The sequence below is a fragment of the Lepus europaeus genome, chromosome 7 (assembly GCF_033115175.1).
Source record: "Lepus europaeus isolate LE1 chromosome 7, mLepTim1.pri, whole genome shotgun sequence".
NCBI classification, from domain to species: domain Eukaryota; kingdom Metazoa; phylum Chordata; class Mammalia; order Lagomorpha; family Leporidae; genus Lepus; species Lepus europaeus.
Window position 1 is genome coordinate 48,456,938 of NC_084833.1, and position 23,368 is coordinate 48,480,305.

At 54.6% G+C, this 23,368-nt stretch overlaps 1 protein-coding gene across 6 annotated transcripts in view; it reads left to right on the plus strand.

Annotated features, from left to right (window-relative positions):
• The window catches only part of PLEKHA7 (pleckstrin homology domain containing A7), a 217,342-nt gene that overhangs the window by 190,430 nt on the left and 3,544 nt on the right, over positions 1 to 23,368 (plus strand). For 5 of the 6 annotated variants that reach the window (XM_062196425.1, XM_062196426.1, XM_062196429.1 and 2 more), the window contains 13 exons: positions 5,583 to 5,651; positions 5,790 to 5,870; positions 6,592 to 6,741; positions 7,249 to 7,350; positions 9,221 to 9,329; positions 9,449 to 9,675; positions 13,016 to 13,204; positions 13,295 to 13,412; positions 14,062 to 14,153; positions 14,561 to 14,761; positions 17,961 to 18,119; positions 21,542 to 21,675; positions 22,443 to 22,585. In XM_062196425.1, the coding sequence (XP_062052409.1) occupies positions 5,583 to 5,651; positions 5,790 to 5,870; positions 6,592 to 6,741; positions 7,249 to 7,350; positions 9,221 to 9,329; positions 9,449 to 9,675; positions 13,016 to 13,204; positions 13,295 to 13,412; positions 14,062 to 14,153; positions 14,561 to 14,761; positions 17,961 to 18,119; positions 21,542 to 21,675; positions 22,443 to 22,585 (1,774 nt within the window). The remainder of the gene's footprint in view (positions 1 to 5,582; positions 5,652 to 5,789; positions 5,871 to 6,591; positions 6,742 to 7,248; positions 7,351 to 9,220; positions 9,330 to 9,448; positions 9,676 to 13,015; positions 13,205 to 13,294; positions 13,413 to 14,061; positions 14,154 to 14,560; positions 14,762 to 17,960; positions 18,120 to 21,541; positions 21,676 to 22,442; positions 22,586 to 23,368) is intronic. The other variant, XM_062196427.1, reaches the window with a different exon arrangement.

Genomic DNA, 23,368 nt, shown 5'->3' on the forward strand with positions numbered 1-23,368 from the left:
GCTTCTGTTCCTGCCTAGTGGTGTTTGGGCACTTGACATTCATTTGTCTTCTTGAATCCTCCCAGCAGCCCCGAGTGATGGAAATCATTATCCCCTGTCTTACAGACCAGGGGCCCAAGTATCAGAGAAGTTAAGCGACTTCTGCAAAGTTGCACAATGAGGATTTGAACCGGCGACTGCCTTTGCAGCTGCCTTCTTTTTTGCATATGCCAGTGCTTTGCCCACCCTGAAGTTGTGTTCATGATGCTGTGTTTCTAACACGGAAGTTCTGCGCTTTAGAATCCGCACCCCAGCGGGGTCAGAAGAGTGGGGTTAGGGGCTCACTGTTGTTGACAGCTTGAGCTTTGTTTCTATAGCTGTGAAGCACACTTGGGAACATGAAGTGGGGATTGGCATCTGTGGCCGCTCAGGTGGTGCCTTGGTAGGTGGGTAAAGTGGTGGTCATCCCCAGAGATGCCAGTGCCAGCAGAGGCTCCAGGTCTGTTGGGCTCTGGAATCTTCCTGATGGTTTGAACCTGAGATCAAGACTTCTCTGTTCAGAGTCTATCTCCACAATCAGCTTCTAGAGCTGGGAGTGACTTAGTTTGTGATATGGATGCCCACCTCCCATGGGATCACATGGGAACTCGAGTTTAAAAACATGCAAATCTGGAGTGTTCCATTGCATTAGAACCTCTGGTGCCTGGAGTTTAGCATCTTTATCAAGTGCTAGGGTGATTCTTTGCACACTAAATTGGAGGACTCTTGTTCTGGAGTGGAGATTAACCCTGACTGTGAAGAAGTACTTGGAGGGGAGGTGGTTTAAAATGAGTATAGATGCTTGAGTTTTACTGCTGAGCGGCTGTGACTTAATTGGTAATATTCAGATATTGCTCTTAGAAAACAACAACAAACTCCTTAGTTGTTCCCAATCTGCAGCCAGGATTAAAAACATTGTTTTGAGGGCTGGCTTTATGAAATAGCCAGTTAAGCTGTTCCCCGCAATATTGGCATCCCATATGGACACTGATTCGAGTCCCAGGTACTCCACTTCTGATCCAGCTCCCTGCTAATTTGCCTGGGAGAGCAGCAGAAGATGGCCTGAGTGAGCCCCTGCCACCCACATTGGGGGCTTGAATGGAGTTCCTGGCTTCCGGCTTCTTTATGGCTAACCCCAGCCATTGAGGACATTTGGAGAGTGAACCAACAGATGGAAGACATTTTATCTCTCTCTCTCTCTCTCTCTCTGTTTCTGTAACACTGCCTTTCAAATAAATCTAAAAAACAAAACCATTGCTTTGGTTCTCAAAGTGTGGTCTCCAAATCAGGAACATCTGCAATAGCTAAGAATTTATTAGAAATGTAAATCTTGGGGCCGTTGTGGTGCAGCAGGTTAACGGCCTGGCCTGAAGCACCGGCATCCCATATGGGTGCCAGTTCTGGTCCCGGCTGCTCCTCTTCTGATCCAGCTCTCTGCTGTGGCCTGGGAAAGCAGTAGAAGATGGCCCAGGTCCTTGAGTCCCTGCACCTGCGTGGGAGACCCAGAAGAGGCTCCTGGCTTCTGGCTTCAGTTCTGTGCAGCTCTGGCCGTTGTGGCCATCTGGGGAATGAACCGGTGGATGGAAGACCTCTCTCTCTGTCTCTACCTCTCTCTGTAACTCTGTCTTTCAAATAAATCTTTAAAGAAAAAAAAAAAGAAATGCAAATCTTGGGTCTCACCCCAGGCCTGCTCAGTAAGAACCTCCGGAGGCGGGGCCCGGCACATCTAGGTATTAACAAGCCCTCCAAGTGACTCTGATGCACACTACAGTTTAAGGCCTCTGTTTGGAGCAGCTGTTCTCACTCCTGGCACATGTTAGAAACACAGGGGCTTCTAAGAACCCCGATGCCCAGGTTCCATCCCAGACCACCTGTAGCAGGATGTCTTTGAGTGGGACTCGGGCATCAGTGTTTGGGAAAGGCCCCCAGGTGGCTCTGGTATTCAGTCAAGGTTGAGATCCACCGTCCTAGAGGTGGTGTGTGAAAGAAGCTGGAAGCATCTGAGAGCATTGGTAAGATGTAATCATTTAAATACATCACAGGTGTGGAGGTGAGGTCTGGGCAGGGAGAGGTGAAGGTGTGGCTCCACTCTGCATCTCCAAAGGTGACGAGGGAGGAAAAAGGGGAAGCAAAGGTCTCTTCTGTGATGCTGCCCCAGCCCCTGCAGCGGAGCCAGGAAGGAAGCAGGCACTGAGGTTGGCTCTTGCACATCAGCCAGCCGTGCACGGAGCCCTTGGCATCGAGCATATAGGCCCCTTCTCGGGGAGGGTCGGGAAGGCGCTGCCCTGGGACCAGCATTACCAGGTTTCAGACAGGGGTAAGAGCACAGCCCATGGCCTCCTTCCAGCTTCCCCTGGGCCAGTTCCTCAAATTCTGGCTGCTTCAAGTGTCGTTCGGTGTCTCACCTGTTACATTTTGTTGTATTTGCCTTTTTGTTTGGAACAGATTAAAAATAATGAGCCTTTGATCAACGTGCTTTACAAAGTGCTGAAGAAGTCAGCACAGGGCTGTCGGCCCAGGAGGAGCGTAAGATGATCTGATCCGGGTCTCGGAGCGGGCCATTCCATTGCTTCTGGCTCAGTGCCGGCTCCATCACTTGCTTAACCAGTCGCTCTCCTGATCGCCCCAGGCTTCCCGCAAGTCATTTTGGTTTATCTTCCTTAAACTGAAGCTCTTCTCAGCATTGGGGCCGATGCACCAGGCTAAGCCCGTCATCCGTGGTGTTCTGTGACTCCGTGTTGTGTGCTGCCGAGGGGTGGGGTCGCTTGCCTGGCTTGCCACTGGCTCGTGTTGTGTTTCCATTCACGCTTGTCTGCCTCCATGGCCAGGGCTCACCAGACAGAGCTGAGCAGGAGGTTCCCGGGAGGGGGCGGCCGTGACTCTGGGATGCAGGTGGCTTTGCTCCGGGGCAGGATGTGGATGTTTCTAGGGGAGACCAAAACAGCCCTTTCCCCGAATCAGTGGATACCCACCCCTTTTCGCTTTGTCTGACTTCAGGGGTGCTGGGGGCAAGTGGCCCACAGTGCTTTAAATGGATGTAAATATTGCTGTCCAAAGAGCACAGCTCAGAAAGGAAGATCAGAGGTAGAAGTCCTGGCGGTGTAGTGTTTCCTGGTAGCCTCAGCGCTCTGGAAGGGAGCAGAATGCAGAAGCTGTGTGAACGAACAGCAGCCACACAGCCCAGCTCTGAAGCCCAAGGCCTTCCTCCATGGGAAGTAGAACCAGGTCCCCGTATTCTGAGATGTTCACGGGCTCACAGGGCAAGCCTTTCCAGAACCATCCTCATCATGCCAGGCCCTGGCCAGGCTTTGAGGTTACAGAGAGGGTACGTCATGGTCCCCACACTCACCGCTAGCGAGGGGAGGCAAGGGACCACTGTGATCTCACGTGCACCGTGCGTGGTAGGAGCACCGTGATGGGCATCAAGGCAGTTAAAGGGAGGGTAGCGACATCAGTGCCTGGGCTCTGCTGAGCTTTTGGTGCTTCGATTCCTAACTCACAGCACCTTAGAAGCAGTGCATTGGAATCTTAGGGAGTGCCGGAAACCTATGAAAAAGAGACAAAGGTTAAGTATGTACCAGCGGCAAAGGGCATGTTTTAGAAAGCTTTCCATCAGAGAGCTTCGTGTAGAAGATTCAGCTTTCTCCAAAGGCCCTTGTTCGTGTGTGGAATATCTCATTTCTTTCCTGATGATGCTGGATAAATGAGGCATTGCTCAATTAGATTCTCTGCCTTGTTGTTTAAGCATCAAAAAAAATAAAAAAATAAAAAAACTGCTATAAAAAGCTTCCATGAGCTAGAGGAAGAGTGTTGCTGAGGGGCAAAATCCCCAAAGCATGTCTCGATTTGAAAGTAATTTCTGCCTAGGCAGTGAGCCACGGTCAGCCCATGTGCAGGGTCGGCAAGGAGAGGACCGTGACATAGGGTGCAGGGCTCACTACTTTCACCAGTGCTTCTCTGGGGTTGCCCTGAGTGTCAAGCCCAAGTACTACCTGGAAGCTCAGCTGTGTGGGTGAATTCCATGTCCCCCTCCCCCTCCTGCTCCCCTCATGGCAGGGGATGGCACAGTGTGTCCGTGGATGGTTGTGGGAGTCCGTGTGTCGTGTACTGTTGTGTATTCTTGTACGTACACATCATCTGCCAGTTTGAAGAGCAGAATTTGGCTGGAGTTCTGATTTCTCCTGGAACCCAACACTGACCTATGCGTATGCCCTTTGTCCTACATGCAGTTCAATAAGCATTTGTGGAGTGTCTTCCCTTGTGCTGGGCCTCATGTTTAGGGCCCAAGATCAATAAGGTGGTAACCCCTGCCCTCTACGTGGGACCATAGGGACCATGGGGGTGGGTGGGGTGTGTCTGCAGCCCAAGTGTGGAGAGGTCATTCTCCTTTTTCTTTGACCTTTGGGTTTGCTGCTGCTGATTCTCAAGGAGACGGAACACAGCGGGACGGTTGGACTTGTGGTTGGCTTGAGCTGTTTGAGTGCAGTGTTTGCCCTATGCGTCTGCCCCACATGCATGGTCACAAGTTCAGAGGGCTTCCCAAATTGGGTAGAGGGAGAGCACAGGCTGTCTGTGCAGCAGCTCTCTCTCTGTACATCCTGGACCCTCTGCAGAGCGCACATACCACCTCTCTGCTGTGGAGGGCAGGGAGATGGAGTGCCCTGTCTGGGGCTCCTTAGGCCAGGCCCACCCTGGCCTTGTCTTGGCCATGAAGGTGCATCTGTTAAAAAGAGGCCACCCCCTCTGCCCATGTACAGCTTTTGATAGGAAGGAGACTGGGGGAAAATGAACCCTGGGGTAAAGAGCTGGGTTTAGTGGCTTAGGGGTCAGTGAGAGATGGACATTTGATTGTCCACTCGGAGTCAGGTGAAAAGGGTGGGAAATGGGAAATTCCACTGGCCCCTAAGTTTGGGTGACTTTTGTATATTGCTCTGTGGTTTCCTTTCTTGAGACGACAAGGTAACTTGTAACTTCAGTAAGGACAGCCTAGCCTCAGTTACTCAATGTCAAGTGAAAACCCGCATCAGGAATGAGCCGGGTTTCTTCTTCCCCAGGGGGGCAGGGTGAGGAGGGCTCTTCACGGGGAGGTGGGCTGCTCAGACTCCCTAGACTAAGGCTTGACAGCAGCCTGGAGATCCCCTCGTTCGTCCTGGCACACCTGGGCAGTGGGAGATGGGCTTCTGTGATCCGTGTTTGTCCCCAAGCTCAGGAGTACACCTCTGTCTTACCAGTGGCAAATCTTCCAAGAGCCATGCTGATTAATCACACTCACTTTGAGCTTATAAATAAATTCTTCCAAAACTGACGACCCTGTAACTTGAACGTTCAAGTTTTCTTTATTTGGAGAGGTTTACAAGTGCTAGGATCTCAGAAAGGTACTGGTTTTACCTTAAAATGAAATCGGCAAGGAAACAAAGCAGCTCCTGCTTGCCTTCTTGCCCCTTTCACGCCACACTCCTACTTGCCACTGCTGAGACTCCCACCCCTCGTAAGGCTGACCTTCCTTCCTGAGATCTGCTCCTGAACACTGTGGCTAAGTCTCTTTTACATTATTCACCTCCCAGATGACAGGCCGGGACCTTCTCAAGGACCGAAGCCTAAAGCCTATGAAGATCGCTGAGAGTGACATTGATGTGAGTAAGCGGAGGGACAGGCTGCTGCCTTAGCTGCCCCCGACCCACAGGGTCTGGACGGTTCTGTGGCCAGAGTCATTCTGATCTCACTCCCTGAGGCATCCTCTCAGCTCCTCTCCAACCTGTTCTCCCCTATAGGTCAAACTGAGCGTCTTCTGCGAACAAGACAGGATCCTCCAGGACTTGGAAGACAAGATTCGGGCTCTCAAGGAAAACAAAGTGCGCTTCAGTTTTTTGCAGAGCCGTGGCATGGGGTGGAGGGTGGAGTGCATTCTGTCTTCTTTCCTAAGACATAGCCTGGACTCATGTTAGTATTGAACAACTCAGGTTACTTTACCCAGAGCAATAACTTTGCATTTGAAAGGTGCTCTATGTGGGTTTCTAGCTGAACCTGGAGAAGACCTTCAGGGCATTCCCAGCCTACTTAGTCTAAGTACTGCCCTTGTCTCAGTTCCGCTCTGGCCTACCTCTTTTTGGAGGCCCTGTGGTGGAGCCTGGAGGTCTTGGCTACAGTTGTACCAGCTCACTTCCTAAAGCTCCTTCTTTCTGACCTGGGCCATGGAGGTGGCAAATCCGGATGGAAAGATAGGATTAAACGTCGGGCCGCCAACGTTTGGTCTCTCTTTTTGCATTTCAGTAAGACTGGGGTGCTGAAGAATAATAGCACATCCCTTTCCCCAAGGACTTGGCAAGTTTTCCTTCTACTACCTGATTTGTCCTCATAATTTATTTGATAAGGAGTTAGATGGGAAACTGAGGCACAGCACTGTTAGGTGACTTGTCCTGTGGGCTGAGTCAGAAGCAGCTTTGAAGGCCTCTCACCTCGTGTCTGCTGTGACCCCACTCCCACCTCAGCCTTAGTTGGCTTTGTCTGCTGCCTGTTGTGGTAGGTGGAGGCCTTGGGGTCTAGCCTGTCTGACTCTGGCCCTCCTTGGTGCAGGATCAGCTGGAGTCGGTGCTGGAGGTGTTGCACAGGCAGATGGAGCAGTACCGGGACCAGCCCCAGCACGCGGACAAGATCGCCTACCAGCAGAGGTTGCTGCAGGAGGACCTCGTCCACATCCGAGCCGAGCTCTCCAGGGAGTCCACCGTATGTAAAGGGGGTGGGTGGCACGGATCCTCCCCTTCAGGTCGGGCCGGGCTGAGGTTGACTTAATGGCCAGGGGTGAGAGTCTTTGCATAGCCAAGACTCCTCCAGGCTGCATCCTGACAGTAGCTTGTCCCCATCTGTCTGTGCCTGGGCCATAGGCTGCTTTCTGTCAGCAGTTCCTGGCTGATGACACCCAAGGGACCTGATTTCTCAGATCAGCCTATGGGTCTATTCCCATGATCTCTGTGCAGTTCGTTCTAAGTTGTCAGAATTTCCGCCTGTTCATTTGTCAGGCTGATGACTTGCAAGCCTTTTTGCCAGCACAGGGAATGAAAGCATTGCCAAGGGCACCAGGGTCAGAGTGCAAATGAGCAGATCCCATACTCTTTTCTCCTCTGTCCCCGGGTCCCCTCCTCCACCCCTGGCTGGGTCAGCAGTGGTCACCAGCACGGGTACATGTGGGACATCCTGGGGCCCAGGGGCCAGCAGCATTCCTTTGGCCAACAGGAGATGGAAAACGCCTGGAACGAATACCTGAAGCTGGAGCGTGACGTGGAGCAGCTGAAGCACGCGCTGCAGGAGCAGCACAGGAGAGCCTTCTTCTTCCAGGTGACCCTAGGGCTGTTCCCGCCTCCTGAGCACCCCTCCAGTTGAGGGGTAGCTGGGTGCCTTGACAGGAAATGGTGTGGAGCCTGCCACTCTTTCAGTCTATGGGGTGGGACCACAGCTATCTTTCCTCCCCATTATGGCTTAAAAATCTAAAAGCATGCTGTATCTGGTGCTTAAGTGACCCCATTAAAATATGCTCACTGTCCTTAACCACACCAGACCCCCTCCATCTCTTCTTGGGGCCCTTCCCATTGGCGGTCACTTATCGGGGTGTATGTGATCACAGCCTACCTCTTTTCCTGCCATCTTCTTCTCTCACTGTGCTCTCTGCACAAACATGGAGAGCTTTCTTATACAAAAAGTGCACGGCAAAGACGCATTACAAAAAAGCAATGCATGGAGTGCAGGTTTTTTTTTTTTTTTTTTAATGGAGATAAACATATTTCATTCTATTTTCCACAAACTTTCAGAAGTGTTCTTAGATAATTCACATGCTGTGAAATCTACTCTCTGGAAGTGTGTAGTTCAGTGGTCTGTAGTTTTTTAACAACACTGTGTGGTCATCACCGTGGTCAATTTTATAACATTTTCATCATCCTTTGAAAGGAGTCCTGAACCCATGTAGTCACTCCTTTCCATCCCCCAACTCCCTCTCTGTGGTTGTTACCCACTGTGCACCAGGCAACCACTGATCTGCTTTGTGTTGTATCTGTGTATTGGCCCTTCTGGGCAGTCTGTAGGAACAGAATCCTCCACTATGTGACATCGTGTGTTCAGCTTCTTAACTTCAGCATAGTGTTTCCAAGGTTCATCTACACTGTAATACACATTAGTTCTACATTCCTTTTTTTTTTTTTTTTTTTTTTTTTTGACAGAGTAGATAGTGAGAGAGAGAGACAGAGAGAAAGGTCTTCCTTTTTGCCGTTGGTTCACCCTCCAATGGCCGCTGCAGCCGGCTCATCTCGCTGATCCGAAGCCAGGAGCCAGGTGCTTCTCCTGGTCTCCCATGTGGGTGCAGGGCGCAAGGACTTGGGCCATCCTCCACTGCCTTCCCGGGCCACAGCAGAGAGCTGGACTGGAAGAGGGGCAACCAGGACAGAATCCGGCGCCCCAACCGGGACTAGAACCCGGTGTGCGGCGCTGCAAGGTGGAGGATTAGCCTGTTAAGCCACGGTGCCGGCCTACATTCCTTTTTATGGCTGAATAATATTCCAGTGCTCACTGCACTTTCTTTAAAAAGAAAGAAAAAGGATTGCTTTATTTATTTGGGAGGGAGAGTAAGAGAGAGAAAGAGAGAGAGATATATATCTTCTACCTGCTAGTTCACTCCCCAAATGGCCACAACTGGGCTGGGCCGGGAGCCCCAAAGTCAGGAGTCCCCTGAAGTCAGGAGCCTGGCAGGGGCACAAGCACTTGTGCCATCTTCTACCATTTTCCCAGACGCGTTACCAGGGAGCTGGACTGGAAGCAGAGCGACCAGAACTCGACCCTGCACTCATGGGATACTGATATCTTAGGAGTTAGCTTAACCTGCTGCACCACAATGCCAGTGCCTACGCATGGATTTAAAACGTGGTTTTCACCAAAATAAGCTTGCCTTTCATTCCATTTCCCTTGTACTCTTTGAAGAACGTTGGCACTTAAGGCAGTCTGGCTTTAAATTGGATGGAAACAGCTGGACAGGTGACAGCCACTCTGAAGCCCCTCCCTGGGCCCAGGTGTTGTCGCGTCTGCACCTGTCTAGATGCAGTTTCTGCAGGGAGTACGGTCCCTGGGTGAGGGCTCGACCAGAAATGCCAGGATAGGTGCTCAGAAGGAGCCTCTGGCAAGGTACCAAGAAGCCAATGAACCACCGCCTTGTCTTCCTCAGGAGAAATCGCAGATCCAGAAAGATCTGTGGAGGATCGAAGATGTCCTTGCAGGTCTGAGTGCGAACAAAGAGAACTTCAGAATCCTGGTGGAATCGGTCAAAAATCCTGGTGAGTGGGGACGGCCCTGGGGGTGGGTCTTCACGGTGCTGAATGGCCCCGCCCCTTGTGTCCTGCAGGGAAAGAGGTCTCTGTTCCAGCTCATGCTTTGTTTCCCTGTTGCCCCTTAGAGAGGAAAACGGTGCCTTTGTCCCCTCACCCGCCTGTGCCTTCACTCTCGATGGCGGAGAGCAAGCCGCCCCCGCAGCCCAGCCCTCCCTCCAGCCCCGTGCGGACCCCTCTGGAGGTCCGACTTTTCCCCCAGCTGCAAACCTACGTGCCCTACCGACCTCACCCACCCCAGCTGAGGAAAGTGATGTCTCCCCTTCAATCACCAACCAAGACCAAGGCCGGCGTTGTAAGTATCCCTGATGAGCAGCTACGCGCGCTGACCGCCCCGCTCCCCTGATGAGCAGCTACGCGCGCTGACCGCCCCGCTCCCCTGATGAGCAGCTACTCGCGCTGACCGCCCCGCTCGTTCCCTCGGGAAACTTGGGAAAGCTTGGGGAGGCAGCCAGGCGGAGTCGTGAGCAGTTGAGGGGGAGTGTGTGTTTTCCCGGCCATTGGGCCTCAGACTCACAGCACCGGGAGGACGCCGAGGGGCGACCTCGCCTAAACCTCCCATTTGGCAGTGGGGAAAATTGAGACCCAGCCAGAAGTGACTGTGCTGAGTAGGCTGGAATTTGTGAGTGCACCGTGGCCGTTGGTGAGGCTGTCCCCGTGCAGAGCTCCAGGCAAACCTTCAGAGGGCTCTCCTGCAGTTACACAAGCCTGTAGGCAAAGAGCTGGTTCCAGGAAAGAGGATCTGCACTTCTCCCTGCAGCCCAGCGCTGTGCTGGCTCTGAGAACACTGATGATCTTTGCAAGACCCTCATGGAACATAGGTATGGAGAGGGGGTCCCTGATCCCACAGACAGGAAAACTGAAACTCCAGGTTCTTCACATTTGCTAACGGTCTCGGTGTTAGGGAATCCAACCACATCCCTGAGCCTTCTCATTCACTCTTTAATTGGACCTTCAGTCCCGGGTCACCTCTGTGGCCCGAGAGGTTGCCAGGGCTCACACCTTGGCTTCCCAGGCGTAGAGAGGGTCCAGGCTCTTGGCGGAGTCTGAACGCACAGGAAACTTTCCAGAAATCGAAGATGTGCTCAGGAACCATGACAGCTGTCTTCCTCCAGAAGCAGGCAGACGCAGGACATAGAAACTGTGGCTGAGGGGACCCTGGAAAATGGTGGGGGTGGCTCTGGGTTTTTGCCAATGCAGGCTTTGAGGCGCTTTGGCCTGGGCACCATATGAGCGTAGGACCTCTGTTGAGGTCAGTGCACTGCGCTGGGTAAGCCCTGGACTTCTCGTGCTGGGCCCTGCCATGCACCTGCTTCCAGCCAGTGCCCACGGCCCAGAGCTGGACCCAGAGTGCAGCCCATGACTCAGCCTGTGAGTTGCTGTGAATTCCTTCATCTCGGGATCTTCCCAGCCCCCAGGATCTTCTTCTCAGCCCCGGATCTGGAGCCTCCACTGTGAAACAGGAGGGTGCAAACCCTGGCAGACGCTGCTGTCACAGGGCAAGGTGCCCGCCAGTGGGGGAAAGGGGCAGACAGAAAAGGTTGGGAGGGGGGCGCTTGGATTCTAGTCCTTGTGTGCTCACTGTGTTTTCCAGCAAGGCCCATTCCTGCCCTGGGCTGCCTCAGTGTCCCATTGCAGGTTTATTTATTTGAGAGGCAGAGGAGGCAGTGAGAGACAGAGGTCTTCCATCTGATGGTTCACTCTCCAAATGGCCACAACGGCCAGAGCTGGGCCGATCTGAAGCCAGGATCCAGGAGCCTCTTCCGGGTCTCCCACTTGGGTGCAGGGGCCCAAGCACTTGGGCCATCTTCCACTGCTTTCCCAGCCCATAGCAGAGAGCTGGATTGGAAGTGGAGCAGCCGGGACTAGAACCAGCACTTGTATGGGATGCCGGCACTGCAGGCCGCAGCTTTACCCACTACGCCACAGTGCTGGCCCCTGAACATTTACGTTTGTGAAACAATGACACCCTTGCTGGAAATGACACAAAGATGGAATATCATAATTGAGCAAATAATAATCAAGGGACCACCCTGCTCAGTGGTGCTCAGACAAGGAGGAGGACTGTGCCAGCCACCACAATGACGTTGGGCATAATCATTATTTATTTATTCCTCATTCTGAGCCCAACAACCCATGGGTGTTTGCGCCCTAAACACTCTCATTACGCTGGCACAGAGCACTGTTTTGCGTCTTTTCTTCCACATTATTTTTTGTGAGATTCATCCACACTGTTGCATGTAGCTGTAATTCTTTCACTTTTATTGACTTGTCTTGACTTTAACGTCATCTTTTATTAGATAATATTCTCAAAGATAAAAATAATAAAAGAGCATAATAAAATGCCTCCCTCCCACCCTCTGTCTTCAGAAATTGTTTGCTTCCATGGGAGGCAGTCAGTTTTGCTTATCTATCGGCGATTCCAGTGTCCCATTGGGCTTGGGAACTGCCCATCCTCTGAGAGGCTGTGGCTATCTCAGGCGGGCGCCTTGACCTTGCCACCTCGGTGAAGTGCGTTGCTTTAAAAGAATGATGATCAACCTTTGCAAAGCACGCTTGGGCTGCTTTTTCTGAACTTGACAAGATTTGGAAAACAAAGCCAAGTTAGACTCCGGGAGGAGGGCCACGAGGAGGGTCACATGGCCTTCGTGGGTGTTCGTGGCAGCCAGGGGGAGGGGCTGTCTGTTGGCGTGGAGATGACCTGCAGCCTTCCAGGCGCGTGCGGACGGGGGTTCCTGGAAGAACAGTTACCGTCATCGCATTCCAGGGAGTGGGCCGCATGGTAGGCAGTGAGTCACCCATCCTGGCTGCCTCTGCTGTCGGAGTTGGGGAGGAGGAAATGTGTTGTCACCGTGCACATTCTGATAAGAAGGGCAGGAGGGGGCGGACTCTGCTGAGGGAGCCAGAGTGTGTGCCTGGCTGGCCCTGCCCTTGTCTGAGCACACGGACCAGGAGAGATGTTTGCTCTCCGGGCGGGAGGGGCTGGCACCCACTTAGAAATGAGCGCAGTGAGCAGCGTGCCGCCCCTCCTCTGCTGCATGCCCAGTAAGCAGTTTGGCTCAATGTCAAGAGCATGGACCTGGGTTCTGGATTTGGGGACAGCAGATGAGCAGGTGACACTTGGCAGCATTTTAAACTGTGAAGGCTGGAGATGGAGTAGAGGCGTCTCTGCTTTTCACAGCTTCTTTTTTTTTTCTTTTAAGATTTACTTTATTTATTTGAAAGGGAGGGTTACAGGGAGAGAGACAGACACACAGACAGAGATCGATTTTCCACCCACTGATTCATTCCCCAGCAATGGCCAGGGAAGGGCCAGGCCGAAGCCAGGAGCCAGGAACTCCATCCGGGTTTCCCTCAGGAGTTCAGGGACCCAAGGACTTGGGCCATCCTCCTCTGCTTTCCCAGGCGCATTAGCAGGGAGTGGAATCAGAAGTGGAGCAGCCAGGACTTGAACCCACACCCATGTGGGATGCTGGTGTTGCAGGTGTCGGCTTTACCCACTGCTCCACATACCTCTCTCCTCAGCTCCTCCAAGGGAGCTGTTTGTGCTCCTTGACCAAGGGGTCACTGAAGCGGCTAGGCCAGGCCTTTGGCTGCCCACACCCATCTCCAGCTCTGATTCTCTCTCTGGGCAGGAAGACGAGGCACCTCCCAGGCCGCCCCTCCCTGAGCTCTACAGCCCCGAGGACCAGCCGCCAGCCGTGCCCCCGCTGCCCAGGGAGGCCACCATCATCCGGCACACTTCCGTGCGGGGCCTCAAGCGACAGTCGGACGAGAGGAAGCGGGACCGAGAGCTGGGGCAATGTGTGAACGGGGACTCAAGGGTGAGCCGGGAGGGTAGCCCACAGCCACGTGTGGGGACAGGGGAGATGGTGTGGCACGAGGCAGGTGTAACGCCCCAGGACTGCCCGCAGGTGGAGCTCCGGTCCTACGTCAGCGAGCCTGAGCTGGCCACCCTCAGCGGGGATGCGGCCCAGTCCTCCCTGGGCCTCGTGGGCTCCGAGAGCAGGTACCAGACGCTGCCAGGCAGAGGTAAGACAGCCCCTCCGTGCAGTCTCTCAGAAGCCCCGTCATGGCCACCGTGCTGCCCTTCTGCCCGCAGCCTGACCTTCTCCCTCGGCTCACATTTGCTCTCTCCCTCTGATCTCATCTGTCCACGGGAACCACGACAGTAGCAGTTACCCTCCAGCCTGGCACTGACCGAGCACTTTATATACAAGCAGTGTTGGTGATAGTCCTAGGGAGGAAGAGCTTATTATCCCCACTTTGGCGAGATGTTTGAGTCACTTGCCGGTTAGCTGATCGGCGAGGGAGCCAGCAGATAAGGCTGGGTGCCACCAGCTTGGCCATCTGCGGCTTTCTCCTTTTGCATCACTGTGATAGGTCTTTCTTGAAGCCCACACGCTTACCCCCTGGTTGGGTGTCCTCCTCGCTGTGCCCCCAGGGTTGGGTTGTGCAGAATGCACAGAGAGGGGTGCACGACCCAGGGTGCCTGCCTGGAAAGGGAGTCCAGGAGGAGCCCACAGGAAGACAGGAGGCACTGTGAGCTGGTGCTCCCTCCTCTACCCCCCCCAGCCTTGCTCTCCTGCCCCGTGGGCCCCGTGAGGGGTGGCTAGTGAGGGGACGGTGGCCCGTGCACCCCGCCAAGAGCAGACTTGTGCTTCTCTCTCTGCTCACGAAGGGCTCTCGGGGTCCACGTCAAGGCTGCAGCAGTCATCCTCCATCGCTCCCTACGTCACGCTCCGGAGGGGCCTCAATGCCGACAGCAGCAAGGTAACCTTCCCATGAGTGACCTGGAGCCTGCCCCTTCATACGGAGAGAGAGGCGACGGCTGACCCCGGGAGCCCTGGGGGAGGTGTCCAGGCTGCAGAAGGGTGTCGTGCCGCCCTCTCTGTTTCCAAGAGACCCCTCTATCAGCCTGCCAAGGTCGTGGGAGGGAGCCCGGGCAGTCTGCACCTGCTGCATGTGTGTCCACCTGGACGGGCCTGGGCCTTGGTATCTGCATTGGCAGACTGGGGTGCTGCCCAGGAAGCCTGTGACGGCCGCGGGCACCCTGGTGCCTCGACAGGGTGGGTCTGTGTGGCCGAGAGGAGCCCAACCAGAGAAGGGCGGGGCTGGGGCCAGCAGGGTGGCTGCCTTCCGCTCGCAGCCCAGCGCTGTGTGTGTCTCGCCCTCCTCAGAGACCCAAGAGTGCCTTGGAGCGCCTGTACTCAGGGGACCAGCCGCGCGGCCGGATGAGCGCCGAGGAGCAGCTGGAGCGCATGAAGCGCCACCAAAAGGCCCTGGTCCGTGAGCGCAAGAAGACGCTGAGCCAAGGAGAGCGGACAGGCCCGCCCGCGGCGCGCTACCTCAGCCCCCCGCTCCCCGGGGACCTGGGCTCAGTATGTTAGCAGGGGCCAGGCAGGGGGGACTGGTGCGGCGAGCAGAGCCTCCCCACGTTCGCCAGACACACCCCGAGTGGGCCACTGGCTGACCAGGATGGTTGAGAGGACACGCACGGGGCTGGTGCGTGACCCGGTCAGCGGGGGACCTGGGACCAGGGCCAGAAAGCAGCGCTCACGCAGAAGCCAGAGACTTTGAGCACATACCCCGTTGGGTCTCTGAGCCAAACTTGCAGGGGCCTTTGCAGGCATCCGGGAGCTCACAGAATTAAGCATTTGGGAATACAGGGTCCAAGAGGTAGAGGAGGAAGACAGGGATAGGATTTGATGAGGAAAAGCGCAAACGAATCAACCAGCCTCCCAGACCTCTGCGGACACGCTGCCGGGCCTGGCCCACAACCTGTGGTGCTGACAGGCCCAGGGGGCCCAGGACAGCTGGGGGGGAAATCGGTGCTGCCCCCTGGAGGTGCTTCCTGGCACTGCGCCCTGCCCCCTTAAATCCCATCTGAAAACATTCCATGTGATTCTTCCGTGTTGTTTGAAATCCCGTGTTTCCCTAGACCTCTAGCCTGACTGTTCTCCCCCTAATTCGTGGCACAAGCTCTTTTGCTTTTAGTGTGACCGCTCATTGCCTCTCTAATCCTTGCCTGATTGTGTTTACAGACGCTTCTGGTGCGTACTGAATGTTCTCTAACTGGCCGGTGCTACGTGCTACTGGCTTGTCATAGCAGCTCTTGTCTCCATAGCCTAGCAGGCACCCCCACGTGTGACTCGCCTTCCCGCCGCCTTCCTCCACGCAGGCCTACTCACTCACGCCCAGAGCCGTCCCTTGAGCCTGGGCTGAGCCGCTGCCTGGAGGCCACAGTCACTGGCAGAGGTCTGGGCATTAGGAGTTGATCAGAATCCATGCCTTACAGCTGGCAGGAGACACGGACTTCAGAGTTTGCACGTGCGAATACGTTCTCCCAAGTCTGAGGTTGTTTGGTTTTAATTCCTCCAGTTCTATCCCGCCATTTCTTACAGAAAGCCTTTTGTGTTCCTGACATTTAATAACATGAACAGATAGCAAAATATACTAGGTATTCAGAGGGTCTCTCTGCAGCTGTTAGGAACCCAAGGGATAAGACCCAGGATCCTCATATCATTGAAAGCTGCAAACCCACTAACTTTTAAACTGTGTATGCAAATGTCCTATGAAGTAACACCTCTTACCACCTGATGTCTCCAGTGTAGAGGTCATCTCAGAATCGTCGTTTGAATTCCTTGTCGTTTTTCTCTTAGACAACAGGACTCATGTAAGTCTCTGCTTCAGCGCCAATAAACGAATTGCTTAATACTCCTGGATTGGCGTGGTTCTTCCCCGGCTGCCTCGTAGAGTCTAGAGAACTTTCCTGTTTGTAGAAACAATCAGGCTGGGTTTACATGAGGACTGCTCTCTGTTTGGAGCACTTGTGAGCGTGTACGAAAATGTACATTTTTCTTTGTGAATCATTAAGATAATTTTTCATCTCTGGAATTTCAACTGCCTAATCCTGTCAAAGGCTTGTTGGAAAACCATTACCCAAGAGCAGTAACTTTGGTTTAGAGTCATTATTGAGAGCTTGTGCGTGAATGGGTGACACGTGCTGATGGCTAGAGGTTTGGGCATGGGAGGAATGTGGGGCGGGGCATTAGAGACAACCGTGCCTGCTGGGGTGGGGCTCTGTGGGGTGGGCAGGGTATGAGCCAGGAGAAGGCTCGGGGTGAATAAGTGTTCGCCTTGCTCCTGCTCAAGAGAAGGCTTTGAACCTGTTCTCTTCTCAACACCTGCTTAGAGCCCAAAGGCTTGTGAGCTCACAGGTGCTGGGTGAACAGGAGGTCACCCTGAGACTGGACAGTTGTGCTTGGATCTTAGAATGTTTGGGTTAGATTTTCCCCCTTGGGAAGAGATGCTTGTTGCAGTGTTGATACCGCGAAACAGCTTTGGACCTGCTGCATTTGGTGTAGTATTTCAGTTTTATGTGAACTAGGTTTTTTCCTAATATAAGGCAACCACCCATCTCAAATAAGATACCATTTTTTAAGGATTTATTTATGTATTTGAAAGGCAGAGTTACAGACAGAAAGGTCTTCCATCGCTGGTTCACTTCCCAAATGGCTGCAATGGCCAGGGTTGGACCAGACAGAAACCAGGAGCTTCTTCCGGGTCTCCCACGTGGGTGCATGGCCCAAGGACTTGGGCCATCTTCCACTGCTTTCCTAGGCATGTTAGCAGGAAGCTGGATCAGAAGTGGAGCGACTGAGACTAACCCAAATGGGTGCCCATATGGGATGCCTGTACTGCAGGTGGTGGCTTAACCCACTATGCCAACCCCATAAGATACCATTTTACGCCACAGTTTTGTCTGCCTCACTGGCCCCAAGCTTTTCCTGCTTGGTCCTCCCTACCCCAGTGTCCCTTGTCCCTGATTGTGTCCTGTTGGGGATACCCAATAGAAAGGCAAGTGGGTGGGGCCGGTGCTGTGGTGTAGCCAACTAAACCTCCGCCTACAGCGCTGGCATCCTGTATGGGCTCCAGTTTATATCCCGACTGCTCCTCTTCTGATCCAGCTCTCTGCTATGGCCTGGGGAAGCAGTGGAAGATGGCCCAGGTCCTTGGACTCCTGCACTCACGTGGGAGACCCGGAAGAAGCTCCTGGTTTCAGATCAGCTCAGCTTCAGCTGTTGCAGCCACTTGGGGGAGTGAACCGGCAGATGGAAGACCTTTCTCTCTCTCTCCTTCTCTGTAACTCTACCTCTCAAATAAATAAAATCTTTTTTTAAAAAAAAAAAAAAGGCAAATGGGTATTCCACTTGATTAGCAGGCCTCAAGGGGCCTGCTTTACCCATTCCTTTGGAACAGAAGGGACAAATGCCTCCCTGCTGTCCTGTCCCAGGTTCTGTTTTGGAGTTACCCTCTTAGACCTGGAAGCTCTTTAACTGCCTTGGGTCCATTGTGAGCCTGAAGCTGTGGGTCTCAGATCTGTGCCCTGCGGACACCTGTGGAACACTCTGGGGGCCTGGTCCGGAGAGCAGTGTTCACGTGGAGCAGGCCACGTGAGGGGGACAGAGGCCCCGTTCCCAGCACAGCACCGGGTCACGGGCCCGTCCGCCAGGGGACCAGTGCGGCCGTGTCCGCAGTCAGGAAGGACTGCACTTAACCCTCTTGTTCTGTTGCCAGTGGAAGCGCGAGCAGGACTTTGACCTGCAGTTGCTGGACCGGGCCGTGCAAGGGGAAAGAAAGGACAAGGAGGAGGATGGCTGGTTGAAGGTGCAGGCCATGCCTGTCACCGAGTTGGACCTGGAACCTCAAGACTATGACTTGGACATCAGCAGAGAGGTGAGGGCAGGGGCTTCCTTCGTGACCCCCCAGCATGCCCACCCTGCCACTGGGGGTCACTGTCCTCAGCGGGGACGAGGCTCAGCTCCCACGTGGTCCAGCACAGAGGGCTGGCTGCTTGAGGCAGAAAAGCAGCCCAGGTGTCTCTATGCAGGTTCCACCGTCCCCCCTGGGATCTGGGGCAGACTGTCTTCCTAACGTTATGTCTCAGTTTTCTCGCCAGTGAAGTGGGTTGGGGTGAGAATCAACTCAACGCGCTTGTGCCTGACATTTAGTCACTGGAAAACCTGGCGTGATGCAGACGATGTTCCCTGGAGCCTCAGGGTGGGTCTTGAGACTGGCCAGGCAAGCAGACTTGGCTTGTGACACCTGAGGAAAATGGGGTTGGGGGCAGGTTTGGAAACTGCAGGTGAAATCTCCAGACCTGACACAAGCGAAAGGACTGCGTAGTCCTGGTTTGAATTCTTCTGGCGCCCTCTGGTGGCTCAATTGCATCATGACAGGGCACGCAGAGCATAACAGGCAATCCCTAGATCTTTACCAGTCTGGAAGTCTCCTTCCAACGGAAGAAAAAGGGAATTGAGGATAACACATTCAGGATCTTCAAGACCAACGCGGTCTCCTGTGACCTGCATTGTGCCATCTGTATGCTCTGCGGGACTGTGGCTGTGGCTGCTGGTTTCGCCTCTGTATCCTTGGCTGTTAGCACCCAGCCTGGCACACACTAGGGGCTTCGTAAAATTTGCTGGTGAAGGCCGTGCTAAATGAATCACAGTGGCCCATAAATGTCCCAGAAACAGCCTTTTGTTTGTTTGTGTTTTTTTGTTTGTTTTGACAGGCAGAGTGGACAGTGAGAGAGAGAGACAGAGAGAAAGGTCTTCCTTTGCCGTTGGTTCACCCTCCAATGGCCACCACGGCTGGCGCGCTGTGGCCTGTGCATTGCGCTGATCCGATGGCAGGAGCCAGGTGCTTCTCCTGGTCTCCCGTGGGGTGCAGGGCCCAAGCACTTGGGCCATCCTCCACTGCACTCCCTGGCCACAGCAGAGAGCTGGCCTGGAAGAGGGGCAACCGGGACAGAATCCGGCGCCCCAGCCGGGACTAGAACCCAGTGTGCCGGCACCGCAGGCAGAGGATTAGCCTATTGAGCCACGGCGCCGGCCCCCAGAAACAGCCTTTTAAAATGTGCTTCTTTGAGGAGAGCGAGCATGGACTGCTATGCTGGTTCACTCCCCAAATGCCTGCAATTAATCCAGGTCCCCCACACGAGGGGCAGGAACCCAATTACCTGAGCCATCACCCCTGCCTCCCAGGAATCAAACCCTGGCACCGCGATGTGGGACTCGGGCATCTTACCTGGCATTTCAACCCCTAAGCTAGATGCCCACGCCTCCACATCTGTCCTGTGACTGCTGGAGAGGAAAGGTTCTCACGTGAAGGGTGCGAGGTGGGAGCTCAGGAAGCCTTCCCCACTGGTGGGGCTGCTGTGAGGAGTGCTGGAGAGAAGCCTGCCTCTCGGGGCCCCCTGCTGTCAGAGGAGGGGCAGGCCCGCTCACACGCAGACTTAGCCAACAGCTCCTACCCAGCCCCACGGGCCGGGCCATGCAATCTGTGGGCACGTAGACATCTAGGGGGTCCCTGAATTCTGGGGTCAGCTGGGACTCCAGGTGAACAAGGCACCTGAAGCAGATCCACAAGAGAAACAACCATTGCTGCCTTGGCAGTGGAGTTGAGTTCTGTAGTGTCCTAATTGGCCGGTCAGGAGAGAGTCCTGCTGTATCTCTAACCTAAATCCCTCCTGCTACAATGTAATCTACTTCCTTCCTCTAGATCTGCCCTCATTGGAAACGAAACAGAAGAACTTATTTATTGCCCTCCTTCAGTTTGAAAAGGCTGCGTGGGTTTAAATCTAAGACCACATTGGCCCTGGGACTGTAGTTAACTTTCTTTTAGAAGCGTCAACCCACCCCATTTTCACATGCATTTGTAATTCAGGGAGGTTCAAGTTCCCCTAGGCATGCAAAAGGTGCCTTTAGCAAGACCACCAAGCTGAGTTTGCTGCTGGGTTCTCGTGCGATATTGATGGGGAAGCAGTCTGGGGCCCTTTCACCTGGAAAACAGTGGGTACAGCAGAGATGCCTCCTGTCTCCAGCAGAAGAGCTGTATAGGGAGGGAAACCACTGTTACTTTCATCCATGCGTCCGTCCATCCATGGAGCATTTACTGAAGAGCTCTAAGTGCTGGGCCTTGTGTTAGACTGTGGGAGACAACGGTGGCCAGAAAGTGGGAGAGTAGTAGGGTCAGAGGGGGAATGAGAGAAGGTTTCTAGAAGTGAGGTCAGAAGGTTGAGAGTCACTGGAGCTGAAGCAAGAACATCCCAGGGGTGTGTGTTTGACGCAGCGGTCAAGACACTGCTTGTTGGTGTATCCACATCCCATGCCGGAGTGCCGGTGCCCAAGGCCCAGCTCTGCTCCCAATTCCAGCTTCCTGCTAATGTGCAATAATGGTTCAAGTAGTTGGGTTCCTGCCACCCACGTGGGAGACCTGAATGGAGTTTCTAGCTTCTAGCTTCAGCCTGGTGCAATCCTGGCTGTTAAAAGCTTTTGGGGAGTAAACCAAGTGGATGGGCAAGCTCTCCCTGCATCCTGTATCCTCTCTATCTCTGTCTCTTTGCCTTTCAAATAAATAACATGTTTAGAAGACAAAAAAAAAAAATCACCATTAGAAAAGAGCATTCAGGCCGGCACTGCGGCTCACTTGGCTAATCCTCCGCCTGCAGCGCTGGCACCCCGGGTTCTAGTCCCAGTCAGGGCGACAGATTCTGTCCCGGTTGCTCCTCTTCCAGTCCAGCTCTCTGCTGTGGCCCGGGAAGGCAGTGGAGGATGGCCCAAGTGCTTGGGCCCTTGCACCCGCATGGGAGACCAGGAGGAAGCACCTGGCTCCTGGCTTCGGATCAGTGCAGCGCTCCGGCCGTAGCAGCCATTTGGGGGGTGAACCAACGGGGGGGGGGGACCTTTCTCTCTGTCTCTCTCAAAAAAAGAAAAAAAGAAAAGAAAAAAGCATTCAGTGGGGGAAGCAGCAGGCACACAGGCACCGCCTGGGAGGCTTAGGTGGGTCCGTGTGGCTGGAGAGGCCAGAGGGGTCTGGCTTGCTCTGAGACCTGTTAGTGTAGCTGCTCAGCTTTCAAGCTGTTAGTGTGGTTGCTCTGCCTTGCCCTGCCCTCCCCTTGGCCTGTGGGAGATTGTCAGGCTTTGCAGTCAGACCCAGTTTCAAATTCTAACTCCCTAACTGGCTAACTTCATGACCTGGGCCTGTTCCTTAACCTGTGCAGACACCATGTGCTTTCTCGGGGGGGGGGGGGGGGGGGCGGTTCCAAACGCAAACAGCTGAGCCTCCCCTCCACCGCCTCCTGACCCTTCCTGCAGCTGTCCAAACCAGAGAAGGTCTCCATCCCAGAGCGCTACGTGGAGCTGGACCCCGAAGAGCCACCCAGCCTTGAGGAGCTGCAGGCTCGATATCGTAAAGCCGAGAAGATCCGCAACATCCTCGCACGGTCAAGGTCAGCCCTCATCTACTTGAGTCTCAGCAGCTCCCTAGGCCTGACCTCAGGTGGAGTCTTGGGTCAGCCTGGCTGCAGTGTGTGTCTTGCCACGCCCCTGTCTCAGGTCCACTCGTTGGAGGGATCAGGCTGGTGGTACCCAGCGTGTCATCAGCAAGGAGGCTTCCCCAGCTCATCAGGAAAGTCCTGAAATGTTCATGGCAGACCCTGGCTCCCAAATCTGTGTCCCAAGTCGCCCTAGCAAGTGTGTTGAGTGGAGCCAAGCGTAAGCGTAAAGCAGACAAGGTTGGAGAGCCAGCTCCAATGGTGGCTGTCCCAGCATTCGGGCCTGTGCTCCCAGGATCACAAGTAGGAGCCCCAGCTTTGTCCTGAGGGTGCCACAGGTGTTTCCCAACTTGCCTGGATGCTGATCCAGGGACCTAGGAAGTAGCTTTCCTGTCCCCTTGGCCTCCATGGCTTCAGAAACTTAACCCTCTAGTTTGTAAGCCTTTCTTGGAGAGCTGGGTTGGCCACTTCCTATCTGAATTCAGCAGGAGCCTCTCCTGGATGTGAGGTCTGGCCCTCCTGAAAGGGGAGCAAGGCTGTGACTGTTGGGGTGCCTGAAAGGGAGGCATGCATGCCTTTGTCTAGGGAGGAAGTCCAGAGTTTCTGTCGGATGCCCCCCACCTCTAAACTGTTGAGAACCCCAGGCCGGGGAGACCCTGAACTCCTGAGGCTGATGCCTGGGGGCGGGGAGGACCCACAGCCTGCTCTCTGGTCCCCTGCAGCATGTGCAACCTGCAGCCACCATCAGGCCAGGACCGCAACAGCGTGGCCGACCTGGACTCGCAGCTGCAAGAGCAGGAGCGCATCATTAACATCTCCTACGCCCTGGCCTCCGAGGCCTCCCGGCGAAGCAAGCAGGTGGCAGGTAAGGCCTGGGCTGCCAGCCTCGGGGCTCCGGTCCCGCCCCCTGCTCCTCCGGGCCGGCTCAGGTCCTGCACGGCCTGTCCCAGAGCCAGGGAGTCAGGTGTCAGGGTTGGTGGTTGAGCGCCAGGAGTGTGTTCCATACCGGAGGGTATCTTGTCCCAGGAGCACAGCGGGGCTGGGAGGAGGGGCGGGCAGGCCTAGCATCGAGGCAGACAGGGAGGACCCCACAGCTCAGCAGTGTCAGGGCCAAGAGGTCCCTGGGCAAGTGATGCTGATTTGACTTCCTGTGCAGTTGTGAGCTCATAGAACAGGCTTTCGACCCTGGGGCCCCGGGGCTCCGGGGCCCAGCTAAAGTTTCTGACATCAAGGCGAGGGCAGTAGAGGTCCTCTGGACCTCCCTGGGACCCCTGCTTCTGTCCCCAAACCAAAGCCACTGTTGACCTTGTCAGACTGTCCTGTGCCACAAACCACAACTGTGCTGGCCAGTTGGGAAAACTAACCACCACAAGGAGCCACGTGTGTCCACAAATGCATGTGTATATGTGCATGTTCGCGTGTGTGTGAAAAGGCTCCCCTTCTCCACCAGGAGAGGGACTCTAGGCACTTGCCTCCACGCCCCCACACCACCCCTGCACGCTGACCCTGTGTACCTTGTCCTATTCCTCCCCAGAGGCCACTGTGTGTCCAGGTGGTGTGGAGGGGATGACTCTAGAGCAGGAAGTGGGTTCACAGCCCCTGCTGGTCCTCCAACTCCAACTCCGGGGGCCCTGCAGTGTGTGGTCTC